This window comes from Zonotrichia leucophrys, chromosome 1 (genome assembly GCF_028769735.1).
Source record: "Zonotrichia leucophrys gambelii isolate GWCS_2022_RI chromosome 1, RI_Zleu_2.0, whole genome shotgun sequence".
NCBI lineage: Eukaryota > Metazoa > Chordata > Aves > Passeriformes > Passerellidae > Zonotrichia > Zonotrichia leucophrys.
The window spans coordinates 114,968,120-114,991,789 of NC_088169.1; the positions used below are offsets into that span (position 1 = coordinate 114,968,120).

The following is a 23,670-nucleotide window of genomic DNA, read 5'->3' on the forward strand; positions in this document are numbered from 1 at the left end:
GAAGAAGTTTTTATTTGATGCATCTGAAAAGATGTGAAAGATCTGGAAAAACTTGAAATGAAGAGAGTTCTACTGTCATTTTTGTTCAGGGAATGATGTTTCTGAGCAGCTGAGAAGGAAGCTTATATTTAGTCAAAGTGGCTTTTGCATTTTCTCGGTATATCACTGTATATTGAATGTAGATGCCTAATCTGGAATAGGAAGAAAACCTTTCATTTTGGGAGTCTTACTGACATGTGCTTACCTGTGGTTTACATTCAGGAGCAGTAGGAGTACAGCAGCATCTTAATTCCTTCTCCAAATCCTGGCAGAATATCACCAAACTGCTAATAATTGTTTTTTTTATGTAAAGAGCTTTCAATTCATCTCTTTACATGAGTTCAGAAATGAGGGCTTGTGCATTTTTCAATAGCAAAGTTAAATGTTTAAGACTGATGAAGAAGGATATTCAAAGTGATTATTAATTAACTGAAATACTTACTCGTATGATATGTTAGCATGAAGTTATTTTACTTCATGTAGTGGCACACAATGCAGGAACTGATGTCTATCATTAACATCACCTAATGTTTTCCTTGATAATGTATTAGTTTTTAAATTGGTTGTAGCATAAAGGTTTTTATTTAAATGTTCTCTGCTGGATTGTGTGTAAGGATTGTCCTGAGAACTGGGGCTGAGGGCAGGGAGTTGGTTCCCTTCATTCCAAAGATGAACTCTCAATAAAATTTGAATGAATTTAGTGAATTTCCCATAAGAACACGTGTGATTTTGGCCTTCTGACTTTTGAAATGGAGCAGCAGGCATTGCCTTGTTAATAAACACATACCTGTAGTTCCCTTTCTCAAATTCTTTCTGCATTTGCATGGCCCATTGGGGCATGTTCAGTGGAGAATTGTTCAATGTGGTGGCTGTGATTTGGGATGGTTCTGCCTCCCAGCAGTGCATTCCTCTTGCTCACAGGCCTCAGAATGGGGTGTGCCTTGGAGCTGCCAGCTGTGCCAGGTGCTCCTGTGGCAATGAATGCTGCTGTGGTAGAGGATTGTTCAATTACAGTTGAAAAATAATACACAGGCATGGAAATTTGTTATTTTTCAGTTCAAAGAGCTGAAATGCTGTGTGCTGTTTGAGTGCTTGAGCTCAAAAACCTCTGTATGAGGTGAAAAAGTCATTGTGGTTCTGTCTTCAGCTTTTTGGGTCTTGGTTTTTTCAGTTACAATATCTGCAGAGTATGTACTACAGTTTTGGAAAATATGCTTTTCTGTCCTTTCTTGTGTTTAAATTAAATATTTGGCTCTTGAGAGGATTTGAATAATGCAAGTACTCAGCGTTACAAAATATTTTTGTTTTTCAGTTCTGAAAACAAAGGGAGCGCAGCCATAAATTCAAAGAGCAGCCAAAAGGAGAGCACAACTCTGCCTGCACTTTTGAAGGTAAGATTTTTATTGACTAATATTTATTTTAGGTAAAACCTGTCCCCTCTGCTTGTGACTATTTGTTCGAGTTTTGATGTTGGATGCACTCCTGGATGTTGGATGCAGTGTGGCACTGATTGCCATAGTGTGGGTTAGGGTCCACTATGCCAGGGTTCTAATGGACATGCTGAAGACAGAAAAACTATTTGTGCTTCACATTCCTTAAACAAATTCCACGTATTTACGTACAGGAAAGAACTGGGACTTCAGTGCAAGTTTGCCAGTGAAGAAGAAAACTAATATTTGTATCAAACCATGTTTTCAGGCATTGCTCTAAAGTACCATTTCTGTATAATTTATGAATATCTAACCAGCAAATCTGTGCTTGCCTGAAGGCCTGCTGGTTGGCAGCCAGAGCACTGCAAGATCTTTGTGCTGAGATTTGTCTGTATGTCGGGTGCTCCTCACCAGTTACCTGTGTTAATCATGCTTGTCTTGTCCTGTAAGTGTTGTACTGCAAGAAAAGAACATGTTCCTGTGTCATCAGGGCTTTCTCCTGTGGCACCAGACACACCTCTAAAGTTGTGCTTAGATTCAGCCAAATACCATAACTAACTATGTACAGGACAGGTGATAACTGCTGTCACATCTTGCCTTGCACTGAGCTGTTCTAGTGATCCACTCATTAAGCAATTTTGCTTGAATTTTTGTTCCTTTTCTGACTTGTCTCAGTGCAGTGCAGATAATATCATGGCTGCTTCCCCAAAAGGGGCTTGGCTAGTCTGCCAGATTTATTTGTAGGCTTCTTAGCACACTTAATCTGAGATTTCTATCCCATGTTGCATTTATTGAGCACTCATGGTGCATGGAAAAGGAAGTGCTCACCTTCTGTAGGGCCCACAGTCCCTGTGTAGTTGCACCCTCAGTATCCAGGGACCATTTGTTTGGGCTTCACCAAATTTGGACGCTTTGCATTTGCCTCTATAAGGACCCCAGCAGGGTTATTTGCCCAATAAAATTCCATTTTTGACTGGTTTGTCTACAGCAAGGTTGGAAACAATGTTTGTTCAGAAGCTGGGGGATCCAAGCCAACTCTGTCAGTTCAGAGCTCCTGGAAAATGCCACTGCATGGATTCCTATTACCATAAATCATTGATGTTATGCCTTGGAATGCAGGCAGAAAGGTTTCTGATAAACCAGACAAGACTCTAGCTACTGTAATAGAAGAAAATTTTCTCAGTTTAAAAAAAATCTCATTTTTCTGTGTCCTATCAGTGAAAAATTCCAAACCAGATTTTCCTTTGGAGGAGGGTCCACCCCAGGACAGGGCTGAGGAATGGGAAGCATTCAGGATTCAGCACTAGGAGTTGCTTAAAAGGAAGTAAGAACCGGGCTACGGCTCAAGGAAGAAGCAGGATGTGTAGGTGGAGGAAAGCAAGCATAGCAAGTTGAAGTTACCTAAGAGTATTTCTTTCTTGCCAAAAACTAAATCTGATTAATTTTTTTTTTATTTAAAAAAGCCACAATTCCGAATCTTTCCTGCTGAATCTGTTTCAGTAGTCTTCTACTCAGAACTCATGTTTTTATCACACTGTACTAAAAGCTGGTGCCAAAATTAGTGCTGTAAAGTTTTTTTCCAACATATCTCATCTCCTTTTTTTCTTGCCATAACCTTTTATTTAATTATATTGTTTCAGACCTATGTTAAAAAGCCTAAAACCGTGACATTATCTTAGAAATAATGCCTGGTGTTTGTATAGGCTTTAGGAAGAAGGTGTGGTTTTCATACTAGCAGAATGTGCTGGCTCTTCAGCTGTACTGAGAGCTTCCTGTCTAACTTTCCTCTTTCTTAAGCTGATCAAAAACCTTGTGATACACTTGAGCAGTTTCATGTGCAGAGTAGTGAGTACTTTGAGCAGTCTAACTTTTTATCTTGTGTGCACAGAAATTACAACTAAATAGTAAAAACTTACTCAGAGGAAGTCGAGAAAGTATTGGTTTTCTGATGTTCCATCCGCCAAATTTTCTGCAGAAAATATTTTTTCTGTTTTTTTCCTCTCATTGCTGTCTCCAGTACCCTTGAAATTTGGTAGCATCACATTGGCCAAAATAAACTGTCTTCTGCAGAGATCACCAGACTGTGCTTGAGCAGTTGGAGAGAACTGATGCTTTCTTAATTGTGGTGCTGGGATAATCTTAAGAGTCTTTTCCAGCCTAAATGATTCTATGAGAGGTGTGATCTGTGTTATTAAAAGATGCTTCAGGTTTTTTCATCCAATCATCAAGGTTACTGTAGGCTGACCAAAAAAAAATGTTATGGAAAGTGGTTTTTTGTGAAGAATGTCTGAATCTATACTTTGTTCAGTATACTTTGTGATCAGTTCTGGGCTGGTTTCCAAGCATGTCCACGTCTCTGAGCTGTGCTTCTACCTGAGCATTTCAGGCGGATGGTAACTAAAAGTGAACCCATGTTGTGTCTGTGTTAGCTGTCACCAAGTTAATGAGCCATCCTGTTTCTGATAGACTTCCATGCTGTGATTTTGTATATTCATTGGCCATCTCAGCAGGAGGCCAGGGGCGAAATAGCAGAAGAGCTGCAAGTCTCTGATTTAGCAGCAAAGGTCGAATGTCTAAATTACAACTGACTGGGTGAGTGGAGCTGGCAATTGTGCTGAGCTTTGGTGGTTCTTTGACTCTTCTGAGCACTTTAGACACCACTTCTGTACTTTACCCCTGTTATTTTTTCCATACAATGAAATATTTAGCTCGTAAAGGAGGGAAAGATATTTTAATGTGCACCTTTTGAAAATATTAAGCCTGATTTTTCTGTGCGCCAAGGGGGGCTTTATCAGTCATCACTTGATCACTTTCGAGGAAGTATTACTGAAATGTATTTGCTGTGTCTGTTAATTGATTGCAGAAAGTATGCCACCCCCTCCCAATATTTATTTACAGATTTTGCTATGCTCCTGTTCCTTTGAATCAGGGCTGTAAAGGGTGTCCTTTCTGAGTAAACGCTCCGTTTGAGCAGTGATTGCTGAACAGATGGTTGTGTGCATGTAAACAGCTCTCGAACCTCATGTTTAGTGTGCTAAGTGTCTGCACTACAGAGTGTCCAGTGCACATTAGTGTATCATTAACCTCACTTTTAGTGCTACAGGGACTTTGTTTTCAAAGGGAATATTGTAACAATGCTCCCTGAAAAAGGGTTTAATGGTCACTGGGTATCTTTCCTGTAGCAGTGCATGGAGAAAATAGCCCATTCTTCCATAAGCCATTAGGAAGGAATTCTTTAGCATCTCAACACAGAAACCACCATGTGGGCTGTGTCAGGCAAAAGTTCCAAAAAATAAGTGCAAATTTGATACACCAAATGTATAATTTATGTAATTTATGTTACAGTATTTCAGTAGTATCAAGCATTCCATCATTTGGCCCATAGGCTCCAGCCTGAATTAACCTGAGACAGTCTCAACCTTCATAGAAAACTCAGGGCAGAAAGTACAGCAGAGATTATCAAGTCTGCTCCTGTGCCCCAAGGTGAGATCTCTGTATCTATGTCATACCTGATAAAAGTATGTCTGACTCGTTCTCAAAGACCTCCAGGGATGGAGATCTCTTAAGATCTCTCCAACCTCATCAGACAACTGTTCTACCAATTTCATAGACCTTATAATTAAAAACCCTTTTTCTTAACATGCCATCTAAAGCTTCTGTGCTACAAATTAAACCTGTACCTAATTGTCCTCTGACAAGTACTCCTGTACACTGTGAACATGGAAAACAGAGATTATTCTGTAGCTCTGCTTTCTCACATGAATTTCATTTCAAGGTAACATAAAGATGGCTGTATTTAAGCAGGAGACATGATATTAAATTTTGATGGCAGGGACTGCAATTATGTGATAAGATGGAGCCAGCTTCTTTTAGGAGTTGCAACGGGTACAAGTTGGAACATGGGAAATTCCAGTCACCTATATGAATTTATTTCTTTGGTTTTTTTTGGTTTTTTTGTTTGTTTTTTTTTCCCTTTACTGTAAAAATGGTCACATATTGGAACAGTTTGCCCAAGTGAGTTGCAGAATCTTTATGCTTGGAAATACTCAAAACAAAGCTGGATGAACCAGAGCTGCTTTGTGCAGGAGCACAGACTGCATGACCTCCCCAACCACATTCCTTTCAGCCTAATTTGTGCTGTAATTCTCCGTCACAAATTTTTTCATCCAGTGTGCCAGTTTACATGAGACTTGTTTAGAAATCCCATGAACTTGCTGGATATAGGTTGCTGTTCCTACTGAATGTCCCTTATTCTGACTATAGTTTTAAGTTTTACAAAAAAGTTAGAAATCAAAATTAAACCTAAAGTCTTAGTTAACTGCATACATTTTTCCATATAGCATGGGGTGGGGATTTATATTGTCATGGTTCTATGTTACATTGATTTTATTTCAAAAATCTCATAATTTTAAATTTCATCACTAATTATCTAAGTAATGTCCACTCAGGGTGTCTGTGAATTCCTGCTAAATTCCTGACTTAATAAGTAGAAATCAGAGAGAGGGATGCTTTTTCTTTTGGTAGTCAAGGGAGATGGGCTATTGCTGCCAACCATGAATTTTTTAAAAACCTGAGGGTTACTTTTAAAAAGTCTTGCTGTCACTGTTCACAGCAGCAAATGAAAGATAAAACAAAAATTGTTTTGGAGTTTGTACCATCAATATTTCTCTTGTGAAAGCTGAAAACAGATATTTTTTTCCTCAGCCATGATGTAAACTTTTGTTGAAATGGAATTTTATAGGTGGTACCTTTTAGTTTCCCAGGATACTTTGTTAAATTGACAGTTGATGTTAACAGCTGAATGTCTTGAGGGGGATGTTTCAAGATCGTCCCATCTAAAGTTCTGGTAAATTCCCTTGCAATATTGAAGATTTTTAGAAAGAATGATCTTGAAACGTGCTTCCCTCTCTACTACTTTTGTTCTTCAAAGAAGGGATCATGAGGAAACTTTGTTTCAGGATGGGTGGGGGGAAAAAAGTTTTATATCTTGGTCTGTTTAACTCAGAAAACCAGCAGACAGATGAAGCAGAAGTGTGGTGCCAGGTGCTATAATCTGCCAATAGAATGTATGTGCAGGTGGAAGTCACACTGTCTTATCCCTTTCCCAGTGTACTGTCACCTTCTCCTTTGAAAAGGTAAATTTCACCTTTTTTTTTTAATCTCCAGCTTCAAGAAATTGTCAAATAAAAGAGAACAAAAATTGTTTAATGTTTGTGAAAACATATTTATTAAAAGGCAATGGAATTGTAGTACTGGAGGAGTTTGGGGGAAAGAACAGAAGTAAAACAGACAATTTGATTCTGTTCTTTCTGGCTCTACAGTAGCCCTTGTAGTAATGAGGTGATGGTTGCATACTCAGAAGTGAGTACCAGTTCTTAATCTTCAATCAGAGCTTTAAAATAATTCAATGAGAAAATTCAGAAGGGAAAATTTTCAAGCAGCTCTTCAAATGGTGTGAAGAGAAACTTTTAAATTAAAAAGTTAATTTGGTCATTCTAGAGACTTTCACTGAGTTTAAAATTCTCTGTGAAGGTGACCCAGCAGAAACTTTATTTCAAATTGTACCTCCTTTTTTCTACCTTTTCATTTGAAATGTTCACCCCGACCACTTTATCTGTTGTTCTCCTCAGGGAATGTATCTCTGGATACTTCCTCAGATTTTAGGAGAATACTATAGAGTTTCAGAGAATGCTTGTTTCATCTTTTCTTTCCTCATCTGACAAATTAAATGTACATTAATGACTCCTTGCTGTTTCAAGAATTCAAATGGATAAACAAATTTTCAAAATCCCAGTGCTGAACTTTGAACGGATGCTGTTGTCTTTCCAAATGTTAAATAGTCATTGACTTTAAATAGGTTTATTTTTAAAAATGCAAAACTGATACAGTTTAACTAAATGTCTCTTCCTGTTGTTAATTTTTACTCCTGATTATGGTGATGCCATGATTTCATTAGTTTTCTAGTTACTTTTGTCTTCCGGGGTTGCCATGACCTGATTTTTTGCATCTCAAACCAAGCAGAGAAATGAGGATGTGGAAGGAAAACTTCACAGTATTAAAAAACCAAAATATTCAGGTTAATTGGGTATTTGTAGAGCTACTGAGTTCATAACTTTAACTTAAATTCCCCCAAAACCCCAAGTCACTCTTTGTTTCTTTTGAGGGGTTTTTGCTTTTTCTCATTAGTTAAAAGGTGAGTTTTAGGAAAGACTAAATAGTTTTTTACAATGGTGGACTTCCCTTACGTCTTCTACACCACCACTTGAATTACTGGCTTAAATAGGAAAAACCCACTTTACCCATGTGTTTTTTCAATCCATTTGGCTCGTGACCATTAGCAACAGTGGACCTTTAGGGGTTCCTATTGTGCATTTCACTATCTGATAGTACTTTAGCCTGAATTTTTCTTAATGCCATTCTAATTTCTGTAGAAAAGCTTTGTTCTTCATCTGTGTCTCACTGTGTCCAGTAGTTTTTCTTTAGGCTTCCATATGTATTGCCTCCTGTTGGTTGCACAAGCCTAAAAGATTTTCCTCACGGTACTTGAAAGAACAAAATATTATTTCACATGTGGATTTAAGGCACTTCAGTGTGCCCCACTCACTGAGAAAGAGTGGGAGATTACACCAAAGATGCTTTAACTTCCCAGAAAAAGAAAATCTGTTGAAAAACCTGCACTGTGGGGATGAACTATCCTGCCACCAGCCCCAGCTCTATCGCTGTGGATTTTGCTTAGCACACAGAATTTATATACTGTGTCAGTGTTCAGACTGAATGAGATGCTCATAATTGTTAAATGAAATGCAGCCATCTCAGTGGTGTTGAAAGGTCAAAGCCAAGGCTAGGAACAAGATTAATTTTCCTGTTCTATATGTGGCAATGCCTACATGTGCTACTTTGTGCACCCAGCACTTGAGCCCGAAGCTGTTAATTAATTTCTAAATGCCAGCAAACAGAAACTCAGGAGTAGGGCCGTGGCCCGTTCTCAGATCAGGGTGTTGGGGTTAAATGACTTGTTGGAAGTCCCTGGGGTGAATTAGTGATGATCCTCCCTTTCTGATGGCAGGCCATCTTCTCCCACAAGTGCAGGGGACATGAGGTGGTAGCAGGTGTCTGTGCAGGAGGCAGGATGTGCTCTGAGTGCCGCAGGACAGGCGGCCTGAGAGGTCCCTGCACGGCTCTCTGCAGTTTCTGCTTGGTAATGAGCATTCATTCATGGGGAGGGAAATCCCAAATGTCTGGCAGTTGTGGCTGCAAGCTAACGCTTTGTTCACAGAGATCTGTGTTTTAATGCTGGTAATGCTTTCATTTCCCTTGTTAGGGCAATAAAAGAGATTGTATTTTTGGCAGACAGATGTAGCCCTTGCTGATTGAGAACCTCTGGCAATTCCAGCTTCAGCCACCCAGCTGCTGAGAAAAGATGCTTTACAAGGGTGGTCACAAGATGCTTTACAAGGGTACCTACCTCCTGCTGGGCAGGAGGTGAGGAAAACTGAGGTAACCTGGCAGGTTACCCTCCCCAGGGTGATGCTGTGCCATCTCAGGGGTTGTTCACCTGGGCCTGCCTGCTGAGGTGCAGCTGGCCAAGGGCGGGTGTCCGTGCTGCGGCCTGGAGTGGATTACAGCCTGAAAAGGATAAATCAGCTGGGATAACAATCCTGGTGGTCACAAGGGTTCCCTGCTGGGCAGGAGGTGAGGAAAACTGAGATAACCTGGCAGGTTACCCTCCCCAGGATGCCACTGTGAGGGTTGTTCACCTGGGCCTGCCTGCTGAGGTGCAGCTGGCCCAGGGTGGGTGTCCGTGCTGCGGCCTGGAGTGGATTACAGCCTGAAAAGGATAAATCAGCTGGCATAACTATCCTGCCAGCCTGGAGAGGATGATTCAGCTGGGATAACTATCCTGCCTGGGACATGGCATGGGGGCTTGTCCCCTGAGCCCCAGCTGGCAGGTTTCAGTGCAGCAAAGTGGGAGCACAGTGCCCAGACACAGGGTCACTTATTGCTGCAGTCTCCTCTGTCACCTGGTCGAAGTCATAATCTTGTTTCACAGTCTGCCACACCAGCCTGGTTGCATGTGAGGGCACAGGCCCATAGGATAATTCAGGTTGAAGGGACCCCAGAGTGTCATCCAGTCCAGCCTTAGTTCAGCTACAAGGTCAGGCCAGGTCACGCAGGGCTTGCTCAGTGAAACTTGGAGGAACGAGTTGCCAAAGGACTAAAAGCTAATTAAAGCTTCATGAAGCATGTCACAAGCAGGAAAGCTCACAGAGAGTGGGAAAGGGGAGGCAAGGGGAAGACTGATGACAGTTCATAACAAGAGGAGCAGAAAGACAGCACTATAGCAGGTAGGTTTCCATCCAGAAACCAGTTTTCTTGGTGAACCGGAGAAACTATTCGGACTGCTGTGACACTGTTAGAGGACAATTTAAATTTATTTTTCTTTGAATGATGACATGAAGTGTAGGTAAAACAAGAGTCACTGATATTCCTGCAATGTTGTGAATATCAAACTGCTCAAGCTTAATTGTGACAGGGAATCAAATGCTCTGTCAAGTTTGCTAGAGGCTCTGACTGTTGACAACTGATGGGATGTACCATAGAATGGATTACTTTATAGAAAACCTACACCCTTAGCTTTTTTTTCCCTGAGTGCTCACTAGGGGCTTCTGTCAGAGACAGACTGGGAGAGAGGCATGGGGAATGCTCAGTGAAAGTTTCTGTGGTGCTGGCTCGTGGAATTGCCACCGTGCTGCGTGTTCAGCAGGCACTGGTGCCTGAAGGCTCCTGCTGTGCTAGAGGCTTGCTGGCTCTCGTAAAGGAAAATCATGTGCTTTCGTCTCAGCCATTTGAATATGGCACCATCTTAAAATACCAACTTCAAAATCTGCAGCAGGAGCAGTGCTGTTTATATAATGCTTCAGACTTTGAATTGAGATTTTGTGTGCAAATGGTGAAATACCAATAGCTCAAGCTGTCTGTTATGGCAAAGTGGAGCAGGAGGGAGAATATATGGAGAGTAGGATTGATTATATTGAAGGGAAGAAAGAAGGATTTGCATAGTTTCTGTGTTAAGACTTCATATCCACATATATCTTCAAATAAGCACGGTGTAAATGTTCTCTGTGGCTTTTTTTCATGCAAGACGCTGTTTATGGTTAAATGTATGGAAGGACCCTTTCATATTAAAGCTTCCTGTTCTTTTGATTTACCAAAAGTTAAGTAAAGAAAGGAAGATTAAAGAGGAAGGAAATTCTAAATAGATTTCTGTTTCTGGAAGCAGAGACTACAAAACAGCTTTTCAAGCAGGGCATAAATTATGCTCACAAATAAGCAGCACAGTCTTTACAAGTGTTATGTCTCAGAGCTGCTCAGAGAGCATTTTCACATGTAGAGATTTAACTATATTTGATGTCTCAGCTCCTAATAGGAAAAAAAACAAACCCTCCACTAGTTTCTGAATAGAAATGGTTTTTAAAAATGGACAAAACCACACCAAGCAAAACAACAAACAAAAACACTTATAAAACTAAACTGTTGTAATGTTTTTAATGTAACTATTTCTTTTATAGTTAATGCATTTAGTTGTTAACTTCATAAATATTTTAATATTCAGTATAAATGTTTATGGCTTAAAAGGGCTGTGCAGAGAAAAGAATAACATTTGTGTGCATTTCCTGCAGTGAGGTACTCTTTTAGATTGGACAAATCTGTGAGAATGGTACAAACCACAAAACTGTAGAGAAAGGCCCTCCTTCACTTAAAGTTAAATTAAAATCTGGCATTGAAGAATGCTGAGGTGTTAGGCAAAGTGAAGGAAGAAAATATGACAGTAGAACTTTGAAGCTGACATGGTGAATCATTCACCCATCAAATTTTGGAAATAATTTTGTTTTCTTGTTTCTGTTTTGTATTTCCTTATGCAAAGTACTCAGTTCCTCTGAGATAAAGTAAATTATTCAAGAGGTTCATTCCAGGCTCATGTGTTACTTGTCTAATACTGAAGACAGCAGCAAGAGCTGTGGCACATCTCCAAGCTGCACTGTTGGCATCTTCATTTCCAGAGCTGGGTTTGGGTAGAGTTGACATCTAAATAGTAAATTTCTGATCCCACAGGGGTGAGTGCACCCCTCTGTGATGCATCAGCTGTTGATCAGAGCAGTGTGGGGGGAGTGGTGAGGTTTGTCACGGGTGGGATGAAAAAAGGCCAGAATTTGACTTAGCCCACTTTTAAAAATTTACTTAGAAGTTCAATATGGTTCTACAAGTGTCTTGCCTGTACATAGAAAATGGATGATGTGTGGATCAAATTAGTGCTGTTCAATTTCTATCCTCACAGTTCCAATAAATAATTCCATTTCCAACACATGCATCTTTTAATATTAAGCAATTGCATCTGCTCTGTATTTTTAGGGTAAAAAAGCATTGCTTGAAGTTTAAAGACCACTGCTTCGGTATCACTAAATATATCTTGAAAGTTCTTAAGAAACTGCTGTTCCCCAAGGATGAAGCTGAGTTCATTAAAACACTTTTTTCATCATTAACATGATCCCAGGTGGCCTATTAACAAATAAGCCTGCTGGCTTATTTAAGATTACTTCAAGTAGAAATAGGATTGGTCACCTAGTGGAAATAGTAGCTTTCTGTGTAGGTGTTGCCCAATTTGAAACAATTACTCTTATCCAAATGTATTGTTGACACAACTAAAATTTGCATCGGACTTTTTGTTCATGTTCTTTCCCACTCCTGTTGAGCAGGATAGATTTCATCTGAGAAAAGCTTGGGGTAACTTTAATCTGCGTTAATAAACTGGGTTGAATCAGGAATTGAAATTACAGGGTTGTACTGTAAAGATAAAATAGGCAGCAATAGCCTATGGCACCCACTACAAAGGGTGGGGATGGGGGAGGGAGGTGCTTCCCAGAAAGCTTTAGTCCAGGGAAAAAAACACATTTGCAGATTGTGAAGCTGAAAATGTGGCTGTGAGTGGTGTTTGTGAAGCCTTCCAGTGAAGTTGCATCACCCTTTTGGGCAGATGGTCTTGACAGAAGTAACATGAGCTTGGACAGCAGTCCTTGGATCTCTGAGAGGAGCTGGCACAGGGGAAATTCAAGGGCATGAGCTGGTGAGGAGCAGAGCTTGCCTTGCCTCTGGGTGTAGATGCTCAGCTGGGCTGAGGGAAGAAATGAACATGTGGTTGGAACGAGGTGAAGCCCTGCCTGGTGCTCATTCATTTCAGGTCACTGATAGGCAGTGCAGAAGGTCAGAGGTGCAGGGCTGCTGCTCTGCAGGACCTTGGCTTGTGAAACCAGGGGAAGAGTGCTGGACACTGTGGGAGGCAACAGATCCGTTTGGAAACAGCTGTGCCGCTGAAGGAGAGCTGGCCAGAGGGCTCAACATCAAGTTGCTAAGGATAATAGGTAGGATTCACCTCTGGGATGTGAGCTGAGTTTGTTTTATCCCAGTTTTGTTCTTGATTCTCCTCAGTTTTTCAGAAGTGCAGAAGGCTGTGGGGTGTTTGTGTTTGGCTCTGGTGTTCTTGCCTGCGTTTGCAAGCTGAAAGCTGTTCTCACAAGCACATGGAGGTTTGTTTGTGAAGCTGTGCTTTCTGAGGGGATTAGTCTGAAGTGTGAAATAACTGTTCCTTGCTTCTTCCCCATGTTTTTGATGCCAGTTGAAGCAATTGTTACCATCTGTCTTGTATTTTTGTTCCACTGCAGCTGCTTTGGGAATATTCTAGCCTGTGCTAGTCCTTTTTACTTTTTGTGGAATAGGGTCCTCTTTGGTACAAAAAGAGAAAACAACAAGCAGTGGGCTTTAACCTTGTTAAATGACAGATCTCCTGAAAGGAATACGATGCATAGGTGCAAATTAAAATCAAGGAATTTGGGAATGTGTGAAAATGACAGGAACCATCATCTTTGTGTGCTTTTTGTATTTATCTTAGGCTTGTCAAAATGAAGAGAAGAACCATTCCACAGAAGAGCTTAGCAAGTGTGAAATCCAGGAGGAGCTGAAAAAGGCCAATAGCCTTCCTAGTCTGACTCCTGGAAGCAAAACATCAGATAAAGACAAGCAACCCCGAGAAGGCTTTTTTCATTTCCTTGGAAGCTTATTTAATATTGCAACACGATCTTCTCTGGTAGAATCTAAATCCTCTACCTTCCAAGATGAACCCAACAGATGTGAAAAGGATTTACAGAGCACAAACACCTTGCCAAAGGACATGCAGCCAAAGCACCCCAAAATTGAAGAGCCTACAGCTAGAAAAAAAGAGGATTCTGTAAATAAAGATGATGCCATCTTAAATAATATTGGGAAAGATAACACACGGGATCTTCAAGGAAGCTGGAAACAATCCTCAGATACAGAAAAGTAAGTTTTAGAATTTGTTATTAAATATGTTGATGTTTGTGTGTGTGTGTATGAGAAATGTCTGTAATTTCTAAGGGTGTTTGGAGTGGCCCTGACTTTGTGCAGAACTCCAGTAGCAACTGCCCTAAATAAATGAGCAGGGGAGAAGTCAACTGCAACAAAATATAACTTTAAAGAAGTTGTTTAGGCTTCTCCTGAATAGATGTGGCATTTACAAATATGTTAAGAAAAGAAGTGTAAAGAACTTATTTCCATCCATATTTTGGCCTATATAAAAACTTGAATGTTTGTTCTTTTTATATCTCAGCAGTTCAATAATTTTACTTCTGCAAATAAGGTTTTCTCACTTCTAAATCATCTTTCCTAGTTTATTTGACTGGGTGATTTTTGCTTGTGTGATTTTTCCCCCCTAGTTCTTTGGGGTTTTCCTGTGATGTAAAGAAGGTTTTGTAAAGCACTTAATTTCAATTAGCCAAAATATGGAACATTCTTTATAGAATGTTAAAAGAAGATTAAAAAAAAAAAAAAAAAGTGGTGGGAAAGGCACTGTTGTGTGTTTGAGAGTAGAAAACTTAAAACACTGGCTGTGGTCAACACTGTGTATTACAAAACCTTTTATGACTGTCATAAACGTAGAAATCAGTTTTCCAGAATCATTTGTAGCTGTTATGTTGGAAATTTGGCTGCATGTGGGTCAGCACAGCATGGATTTGGAGTTAGGTGTGAATGTGTGCCTGTGGTACCTGTCCAGTTTCTGATGGGTGTGTGGAACATGGACTTGTTTGTGGGCAGTGGATCTGCAAGTGATGACGACTCAGGCTTTCAGTATGGCCCAGAATATTTATTTCAAATTTAAGCAGAAGGTAGTGATTGGGAGTAACCAGTAAGTCTCTCACAGTGCTCCTGCTTGGATTGCAGATTTGGAGGATGGGCTCAGAAGAGACACCTTTTTTTCTTTTCATGTTTTTTAAATTAATTTGAGTGGTGCTCAGTTTGTTTATTGGTGGCATGTGAAATGTTTCATCTCCATGTAGGAGGTCACAGACAGCCAAAATAGCTGCTTGTTGAATTCCATTTCCATACTGGGATGTCTCCAGCACTCTGCCCTTACCTGTTATTTGGCAGAATAATTATTTGAAGCATTATATTATACATGCAGTGGCTGATCAGGATGTGAATAGGTGATGTGATACTTATTTAAGTGAAGTTAAAACTGTATTTCCACCTTCAAAATACAGTAATTAATAGTAATACTGGTTGTGTTCTCATGAGCCCTCTGGTTTGGTCTGTGTCGTGGTTGACTGGTTTTTATCCCAGCCTCTTATCATGGCATCACCCATCTGACTGTGCTTTTTCCAAGCTGCAGCTCAGCAGCACCACTGCTTTGATCAATGCAGGAGAAAAGTTCTCCTCCCCTCAGCTGTTCCCAGGAGAGCCCAGGAGCGTGGTGTTATTTGGTCTGGTTCCTGAGCAAACTGTGTTCCCTGAAACCTGTTGGACAGGCTGGGCTGCTGCATCAGTCTCTTGCTGCTATTTGCTGTTTCTGTACTATGTCCTTCACTGTCTATGCACAATTTACAGGGTAAGATGCATCTCATTCCCCTTTTTCTTCTTGTGAATTCTTCATAAAAATGTAGATTAATAGAATAAGGCATTTATCAAAGTTTGAAGAGTTTGGAAGGTGTGGGTGTTAAGTCGCTGAATTGATCTCTTTGCTCTGTATGGAAATTTTTCAGTTATTTTTGTTTTCCTGAAGTCCAAGTTACAGATGGATTTTTCAACTGACCATCCTTTGGCATTGTCTTATATTGTTAGGTAATCTTTGCAAACCAGTGTGAAGTTTTTCAGTGTAGATTTGTCTCATGGCTAGGCAAGCATGAAAGAATGTGTGTTGCTAGTTTGGAGGTAAGGAAGGGTTGACCTATATACAGAAGGAAGCTTTTCCATGGAAGATAACTTTTTGAACGGAAGAAAAATTGTAGTTTTTTTCATTGTAGCTGTTGTAAATTAGGGGAAACATTAAACCAGTCTGTGTCCTTTAAGCTCATTCTCAAAAGTACAGTGTACATTCTGCCCTTTTTGGCTTGGTATACTAACAAGTTAGACAATCTCTGTGTAACTTTAATTATGTTTTTCTCTGCCTGACCACACAATGTGAACTGCTCTTCTGAAGCAATTAGTAAAGAAAAATTGGAATGGCTGCAGGGAAGCAGAGGCTTGCATTGTTTACCTTTCTAAAAAGTTTGAATAATTGGTTTTTTAGTAAGGATAACTGTTTTTGTTTTTTTCTTTTATGGAAGTGGTTGTGCTGGATTTGTTCTCTTTTAGTTTATAAAAGTTTAAAGGATGCAGAGTAGTTTATTCTTTCCAGTACTAGCTGGGTTTTTTTACTAAATATTAACTACCTGTAAATAGCATGGCCAAACTGTAAAAATGCTCTTGGTTGCTCCCAGTTGGCTGAAGAGTTTTCATGGAAGTGGATGCTCCAGTCACATGAGGAATGATGGGGAGAAGGGGTAAAGACTTAGCACAAAGCAGCAGGAAGGTGTGGAAACCATGAAGAGCCAAGATGTGAACCTAAGAGTGATTGAGTCCTAAAAGTCATGTGAGATGTGCTAGTGAGCCATTTAAAGCCAAAGGTATTGACTCCATTGATTGCTGCATTAAACTGCATTTCAGCATTTTCTGTAGAGGCAGGATGTAGCAGAGAGCTTTACAAATCCTTGTGACCACTGCATTATTAATCTGGCAGCAGTTTCCTTTGTCCTGAGGAAGATGTAAATGAATTTGTTAATTCTACACTGCAGTGAAATACTGCATTAGGGACTGTCTCTGGTTAGTGAGGAGGTTGCAATGATAAGTGGAAGAGGGATGGTTGTTAGATTGCATAATCCCCATTAGAGTTGTATAAAAAAAAGAAAGCCTAAACCAAACAACCTTTCAGATTTCCAAAACCTACCAGATGGTCTCAGATGCCTCTGCTCAGACAACCTCATTCTCCTCATATCCTTAAAGCAATATTTGGTGAAGTTCAGGGATATCAGAGTGCTCTGACCTGTAAACTGAGGTTAATTTTGGCCTCAGTGGGAGGTCTGGCACTTGGTAAAGACTTCGGTTTCCAGGCCTTGGGCCAAGAAAAGTGGAATTCATGAGCTCAGTCTGTGGAAGTACATGTTTTTGAGGGACAAAATGTGTAGGTCACGTTATTTATTCCTCCATCACCCTGGCTGGTTGGCTCAGAGGTGATCTGTACCTCAAAGGGTTTTGCTCCTTTAATCCCAGCAGTGGCAAGTGACAAAGAAGGAGCACAAAAGACAAAACCATGATACATTTGGCAAAGTCTGTAGACAACAATTACTACAAACAGTAATTGCAGCACAGAAGATGGGTGAGGAGAGTTGGGCTCAGTCTCCAGCTATTTCATCCCTCAGTCTTCCATTTCTCTGGCATGGTTGAAGGTTTCTTTGCCTTGAAGAAGTGAAAGGGAGCAAGCAATTGCAAAGTAGGGTATTTGCTACTTAGAGTAGAAAAACCCTCTTGCTTAGGTAAGATGGCAGCTTCTGGGTGGAATAATTCCCTGTGGCAGACTGGTAGGTATAAAGTGAAAACTTTGTGTTTATTCTTGGCCTCTGCACTCCTTAATGATGTTAAAAGACAACCTTTAGCTGATGAAATAAGCCCTAAGAATAAAACCATGGAACAGTGGGGGTGCTTCACCTCATTTCTCATTGCTGAAAGTCTACATGAGAGAGATGGTGATTTCCTGAAGTAGGTGACAAATATAAGACACAGATTTGCCCTATTATCTTTCTTTCCTATAATGTAAAAGTCTTGCACTTTTATATATATTGCCTGTCACTAAAAAGCAGTGATTTGTCTTCAACATTGAGAATGGACTTCCTGCAGTGAATAGCTGCCATCTTCTCAAGAATCCCAGAGGTGGTAATGAATGGTACCTTGTGAGGTGACTGAGGACAGAACTTTGGTGTTTTCCTCCTGCCCCAAAGATACATGACCCACATCTGTTCCATTGACTGCCTGCCATTTGTATTTTCCAGTAGATTTTTTATTTTTTTAATATCCAGTAACAATAAGTGGATGCTACAAATAGTGGTGTGCAGAACAATGGTGCCTGTGGAACTGCACAGCTTGTTCTGGACTTCAGCAAGGAGCAGCTTTATTGCATTGCTGAAGAGAAAAAAAGCAAAAATTTCCTTACTCCAAATGTTTTGATTAAGTAGTCCTGCTTAAGACAGTAATACCTGAATTCAACAAAGTATTTTAAGATCCCATCTTCTTCCTTCTGTTATGAACCTTGTAGATATGGATGTGAGAAAAAACTCAGAACCCCACAACTGCAAGGATTTTCTTACTGTAGGTATAAAAGGGGGTGGGGGTGATTTCCAAAGCAGATGCTCAAAACATGCATTTAAATTTCACACCCTACTAACAGCTAGGTACTAGGAATAACTTATTGAGAGCATTGCAAGCAATTTCATTCAGAAGGGAGGTAGCCCTAAGGAGAATGAAATTTCAGTCTGTTTACAGTTCTACTATGTTATACATTAGTGGGTTCTGTGAGAGAATTTTTTATTATTATTTATTGTATTTTTAGGTCTAGTAAACCTGTTGTTACAGATTTAATTGATGTATGCTAGTATTAGCAATTAGTATTTCCCACCTTGCTACTGTCAGCAAATCCTGCCCTTTTATTTTGATAGAAATACATCTGATAAAATCCTTCAAGCTTACATAATTCTGGTTAATAGGTTTGTTTCAGAGCTTGTAATTCTCCTTTGTGTTGCTTGTCAGAGGCAGGCTTGTGGTGATAACAAAACACAGCATTAATTTGTCTGATGGATTGTTGTGTATTGTGGTGTTGATTTCAGTCAGTAGCAGCAACATTCATCTTTCCCTATAGATGCCTTTGGCAGAAAATCAAGAGTGAATGAACAGAAATTCATCACTTAGTTCCAGGCAGTGGTCTCATCAGGTAATTCCTGAGGAGAAGTGGGGAAGCTGCTGTTGCTGTTGATTTGTTGATGTTTTGGTGGCTTTCTGGCCATGGAAGTGCAGTGTTGTTCAGTTGCTGGGGAGTCATTGCTGAGAGTGGCCTGGTGCCACTTGAGGAGGGGCATGAACTACCTGGGCAGCTCCACCCTTCTAGGCCAGCCAGATACCACCCAAAATCAGAAGGCTGTGCTGGGGAAGGAGCAGGATCATCCTGGCCCTGATTTCCTGGGTGACCTGTGGAGAGTGGTCAGGGGCTGTGCTGTGGGAGGAATGCAGGCCTCAAAGCATTTCTCTACCTGCCAGAGAGAGGTGCCTACCGCAGTGGGATGTGGTCCAAAGGAAAGGTTCTTGTTGGTGCCAAAGCAAAGGTTTTTGTGTTTCTGAAGAAGGAAACTTTGTATTTTCAGAGTAATTCTTAGCAGATGTGTGATGGAAAATTGAGCTAAATAAATTAAGTCAAAAACTAATTCACTGGATTGTTTTCTCCACTGAACTTTTTTTTTTTGGTAGAGTTGTTCAAGTGTTCAATGTATTCAACTGAGACAAACCCTTTGCTTTTCCTACCCCACCTGAAGCTGCACTCTTGCTTCAAGAGTGTAAAGGAATGTCCTGGCTTTGATTCCACATTGCATCTCAGAGGAGGCCAAGGGGAGTGGCTTTCTTCAGCCTTGAGCTGAGACACTCAGGGGAGCCCTCACTGCTGTCCCCAGCTCTTGCACGACAGTGAGAAGCAGCAGCAGCTCTGCTTGTCCCTGGGAGGGGCCAGTGCGGCACCTGAATCCCAGAGTGGGACTGGGGAAAAGCGAGGGGCAGCAGGGGAGGACAGATCCCACAGGTGTGGGGTGGGGAGGCTGGCTGCTGCCAGCTACTGGGGAAACAGGGCAAGGAAGGGCCAGGAGTGATCCCCTTGTGCTGTCTCGGTCTCACAGCCTCTGGTGTTTGGGTCAGCCTTGGTGTGTGCTCTCTTCCTTCAGACTCAAAGAATAGGTTTTCCCAGATGTGCGAGATAATCAAGAAGTTCTACCCTAAAGGGCAAGGGGAAGGAAAAACATTCCTTGCAAGGTCACAGAGACTGTGTTTGCTTTTATTAAAATTGTCGTTGGCTCTTAATTGCCCTTATGGAACATTAGCTTTGAAATTTCCTGCAGAATCAACTGCATGTAAATCACTTTGTTCAATCAAACTTTTGACCTTTTCAAACATACATTGTGACGTGCCAGGACACTAAGTATTTCAGACTGCAGATTTATATCATGAAGCTATCCCCTGTGGCTAAAACATTTTCTGTCATCTAAGTTGTGTATGGCAACTATTCAGTTAGCCCACAGAGTCTTTTTTTTCAGCAAGTCTTTCTTTTTCCCATTTATTAATACCTTAAATGAGCATAGAAACCAGCTGGCTGAGTAAGCTGGGTTCCACCAGAAGGTGTTTCAAAGTGACTTTAGGACACTTGTTTCCAGATGAAGTACCTTAACGTAATTTTTTTAAAAGCTGTCAGTTAACTATACAGTGGAATAAAAGCTAAGTGGAATAAAATTAAAATAAACAGCAGTAATTTTAAGATGGTCAGAGAGGGGTGGCCAGGAGTCACAAGTACCAAATCTAGATGTCTATGAGAAGAGATTGGGGGAATTGTGCATGGATATGCTTGTTAAAGCAGCAGACTGCTGCACTGGAGAGAAAACATCTGGAAGAGTCAGGTGAGAGGAGAAAATTCACCATGGCATGTTTTGGGAGAGGCAGACTGGGCAGCAGTGCCCTGCTGTGCAGATGAGCTGTTCTGCTGGAGCCTGAGATGCTCTGTCAGTCTGTGTGGTCTGCCTCCACCTTTCGGAAAATGTATAGGGCTCTCTGCCTTCTGTGTTATTGTGTGGTACAAACGGGTTTGGAGGGATTGCCATCTCCATGGCAAACACTTGAAAAAATGCAGACAATGTGTTCTTTATGGGTGCACTGGAATGAGGCATTTAAGGTAGCAGGTTTCTTCCTGCTTCTGGCTTTCCAAATCAACAGCACTGTTTTATAACCACTGCCACTTGGGCAAGTTACACAAGATGTCTGTCATATAAGATGTCAGAACATGTTCCCCTCTCCTCCTTGAGTTAGTCCCCCTTTAACTTTTTATATCTTTTTCACAATAGAAGAAATATCTACAAGCACCTACTTTTGACAAATCTAACGTAACTCATGTTGACATCCTCTCTTGTTGCTGTCAAAGTCTTTTGTGAAACTGATTTAAGGCTTTATAGGGAATTGAATAACTTCCTGTGAGGACAGGAAAGAAGAAATCTCCTACTATTTGAAATATGTGACAAATTCACACTGGGTTCTTTGTATAATCAGGCTTTCATCTACATCCTCACATGAGCCAAAAAAAATTTTTTGCAAAGAGTTTTTAAGGTAAATTCTGAACTGACATTCTTTTGGTGATCAGAAATGAAACAAGTCTCCAGTGACACTTTCAGAAGATTTTTTTTAGTGGCACACTCTGCTTCTAAATTTGTTTCATAAGACTTACAGCTGAGTTGCTGGTGTTGCATAGGAACATGGGTTTTCATTTTTTAAATGTCTTGTTGCATGGGAGCATTCAGAGTGGATATGCTTCTGTGTGCTCTGCAAGGAATTGCATTAGGACTAAAAGGTCTGCTGGTAACATTTTTTATAACAAGCTGAGGAGCAAATTCTTTATCAAAGGTCAGGGACCCTGAAGTTGCCTTGTCTGTGGAGGATAGATTGGTTCTGGTTGGAAATAAAGCTCACTGACAAAAGTCTTGTGCAGGAGAGCAGAGCTGTGTGTTGGGAGAGCCTGGCACAGGCTGGGGCTCTGCAGCTGCAGAGATTTGGGTTTGTGCACAATTCTCCAAGGGGAAAAAGGCTTGGAGTCTTCCGACTTCAAATTGGTCAATTGGAGCATAAAATTCCCTCAGAAGACAAATGGAGAGCAAAAAGAATTGGGAGAAATTATAAAGGTTGCAATACATACATAGGCAAAAAAAAGCTTCTGAGTACAATTTTTTGGCTGGCCTTCTGTAAGAAATTTTGGTTTGGGGCTTCTCCTTGGCATCCCTTCTGAAAAATTTACCTATTCATCCCATATGTGGATGCTTTGGGTCTCTGAATTTCTGAGTTCACATGAAAAATTCAAAGGCAAAGTTGGGTACAGGAGACAATGGGAAGGTATGTTTCTTCTGGAATACTGGTTCTGGGTTTCTTCTGGAATACTGGTTCTCACCACGTTTGTACATAAATCTGAATTCTCCCCACTGCATATCATACAAAAATACTAACCATGAAGTAAAAGACACTCAGTAAAAGCTAGTTCTTGTCAAGCTATTGATTCATAGTCATGCCTTGGTTTTGGTGGAAATGAGTGTTTGGCATCTTGCAGTACCATTTACGTGCTCACTTCAAACATGTGTCATTACAGTTGGTCTGTACAAGAATCCATAATTATTTTTTTCTTTTGGAGAAATTGTACCAATATGTGTCTGCTTGTTTTCTTAAAAGAAATTTCATCTGGATTCAGGGCGCTTGTAGGCCAACTTGTATTTTTGAGGTTGGCCAAAGTATAGACGAGCTGCTGGAGTTTGTAAAAGCTTAATAGTGATTATTTAAAGCAGGAAAGGTTACTCAGTAAGGTTAATTCTAAATAAGAGCATGATCAGGTCTTACATTCTTAAGACTTATTTTTAGTATGACTCTGATTGATGCTGAGTAAATGTACTGCACTGCAGAACTCAATTCAATCCTTCCCCTCACATTTTTATGTTCTCTGGAGTTTTAGAAAATATTAGAATAAAATTTTCTGTGGAAAACAATAATGATTTTTTTTTTACTACCCTTTTTCTCTACTGTATTTTGGGTTTTTTTGGCTCAGAAATGTTTATGTTTTGGAGGGTTGTGAATCCTCAAGTCAGCCATTTTAACAAATGGAGTGTGTGATGTTTAGCAGCTACCACTGCTGGTATTTCTATAAACCAAACTGATGCTATAGAAGACTAAATGTAGGCATCTTACTTGGCAATTTGGGAGATGTGCTGTTTATACTGGACTTTCCTGTTTCCTCTGTGACTTAATAGATCTGACCAACAAACCCTATATTGAGCTTTTGCTCCATCAGAACTTACAGTGAATTTAATCCCAATACAAATCAAGTTCTCACACAGTCTGAATGCCCATATTAATATATTTTGGCATTAGCTTAAAGGTACTTGACAATGTAAAACATGCATATAAATGACTGTTTATATCTTTTTTTTAATGTTTATGAATTTGAATAATTCCACATTTAGTTCACTTGTACTCTGTGTGTATTCTTTACTTGTGATTTTAAATAGCATTAAGTTCTCTCTTAAAAATAAAATATATGGTGAAGTAAGAATTTTGGCCTCTAAAATTTTGCCAGAAAATAGAGTCGATTTTTAGATTGGCGAATCCATTCCATTTTTATATTCGTATATATCTTTTGAGAGAATATATGCTCAGAATCCATAGAGATGAGATTTGAATTTAGTTATTCAGTGATACTCAGATGCTTCAGTTTCCTTATTAAATTAATTTTTTATTTCTCACTTAAATTATTTGTTCTCAACTCTAGAGCTGTAACAACTTCTAAAAAAATTGAACAAATGAGGGAAGGTGCAAAGAGCTTTTAGAAGCTATTAAGCTATCTTTGTATATTGCAATGCTTTAATATTAGAAGTCAAAATTTTGGCCAACACCTTTTATTTTTTTTTTTTCCCAAGAGAATCTCCTGAAACGAGTAGGACAATTTTCCATACAGCTGAATGGCTGATTCCAGCATTCCCTGTGTCAG

At 40.1% G+C, this 23,670-nt stretch overlaps 1 protein-coding gene across 1 annotated transcript in view; it reads left to right on the forward strand.

The window, feature by feature from the left end:
• Nucleotides 1-23,670, forward strand: part of CRYBG3 (crystallin beta-gamma domain containing 3) — an 80,568-nt gene that overhangs the window by 12,355 nt on the left and 44,543 nt on the right. Inside the window, exons 2-3 of the mRNA XM_064728250.1 lie at nucleotides 1,352-1,430; nucleotides 13,414-13,841. Coding sequence (XP_064584320.1) covers nucleotides 1,352-1,430; nucleotides 13,414-13,841 — 507 coding nt within the window. The remainder of the gene's footprint in view (nucleotides 1-1,351; nucleotides 1,431-13,413; nucleotides 13,842-23,670) is intronic.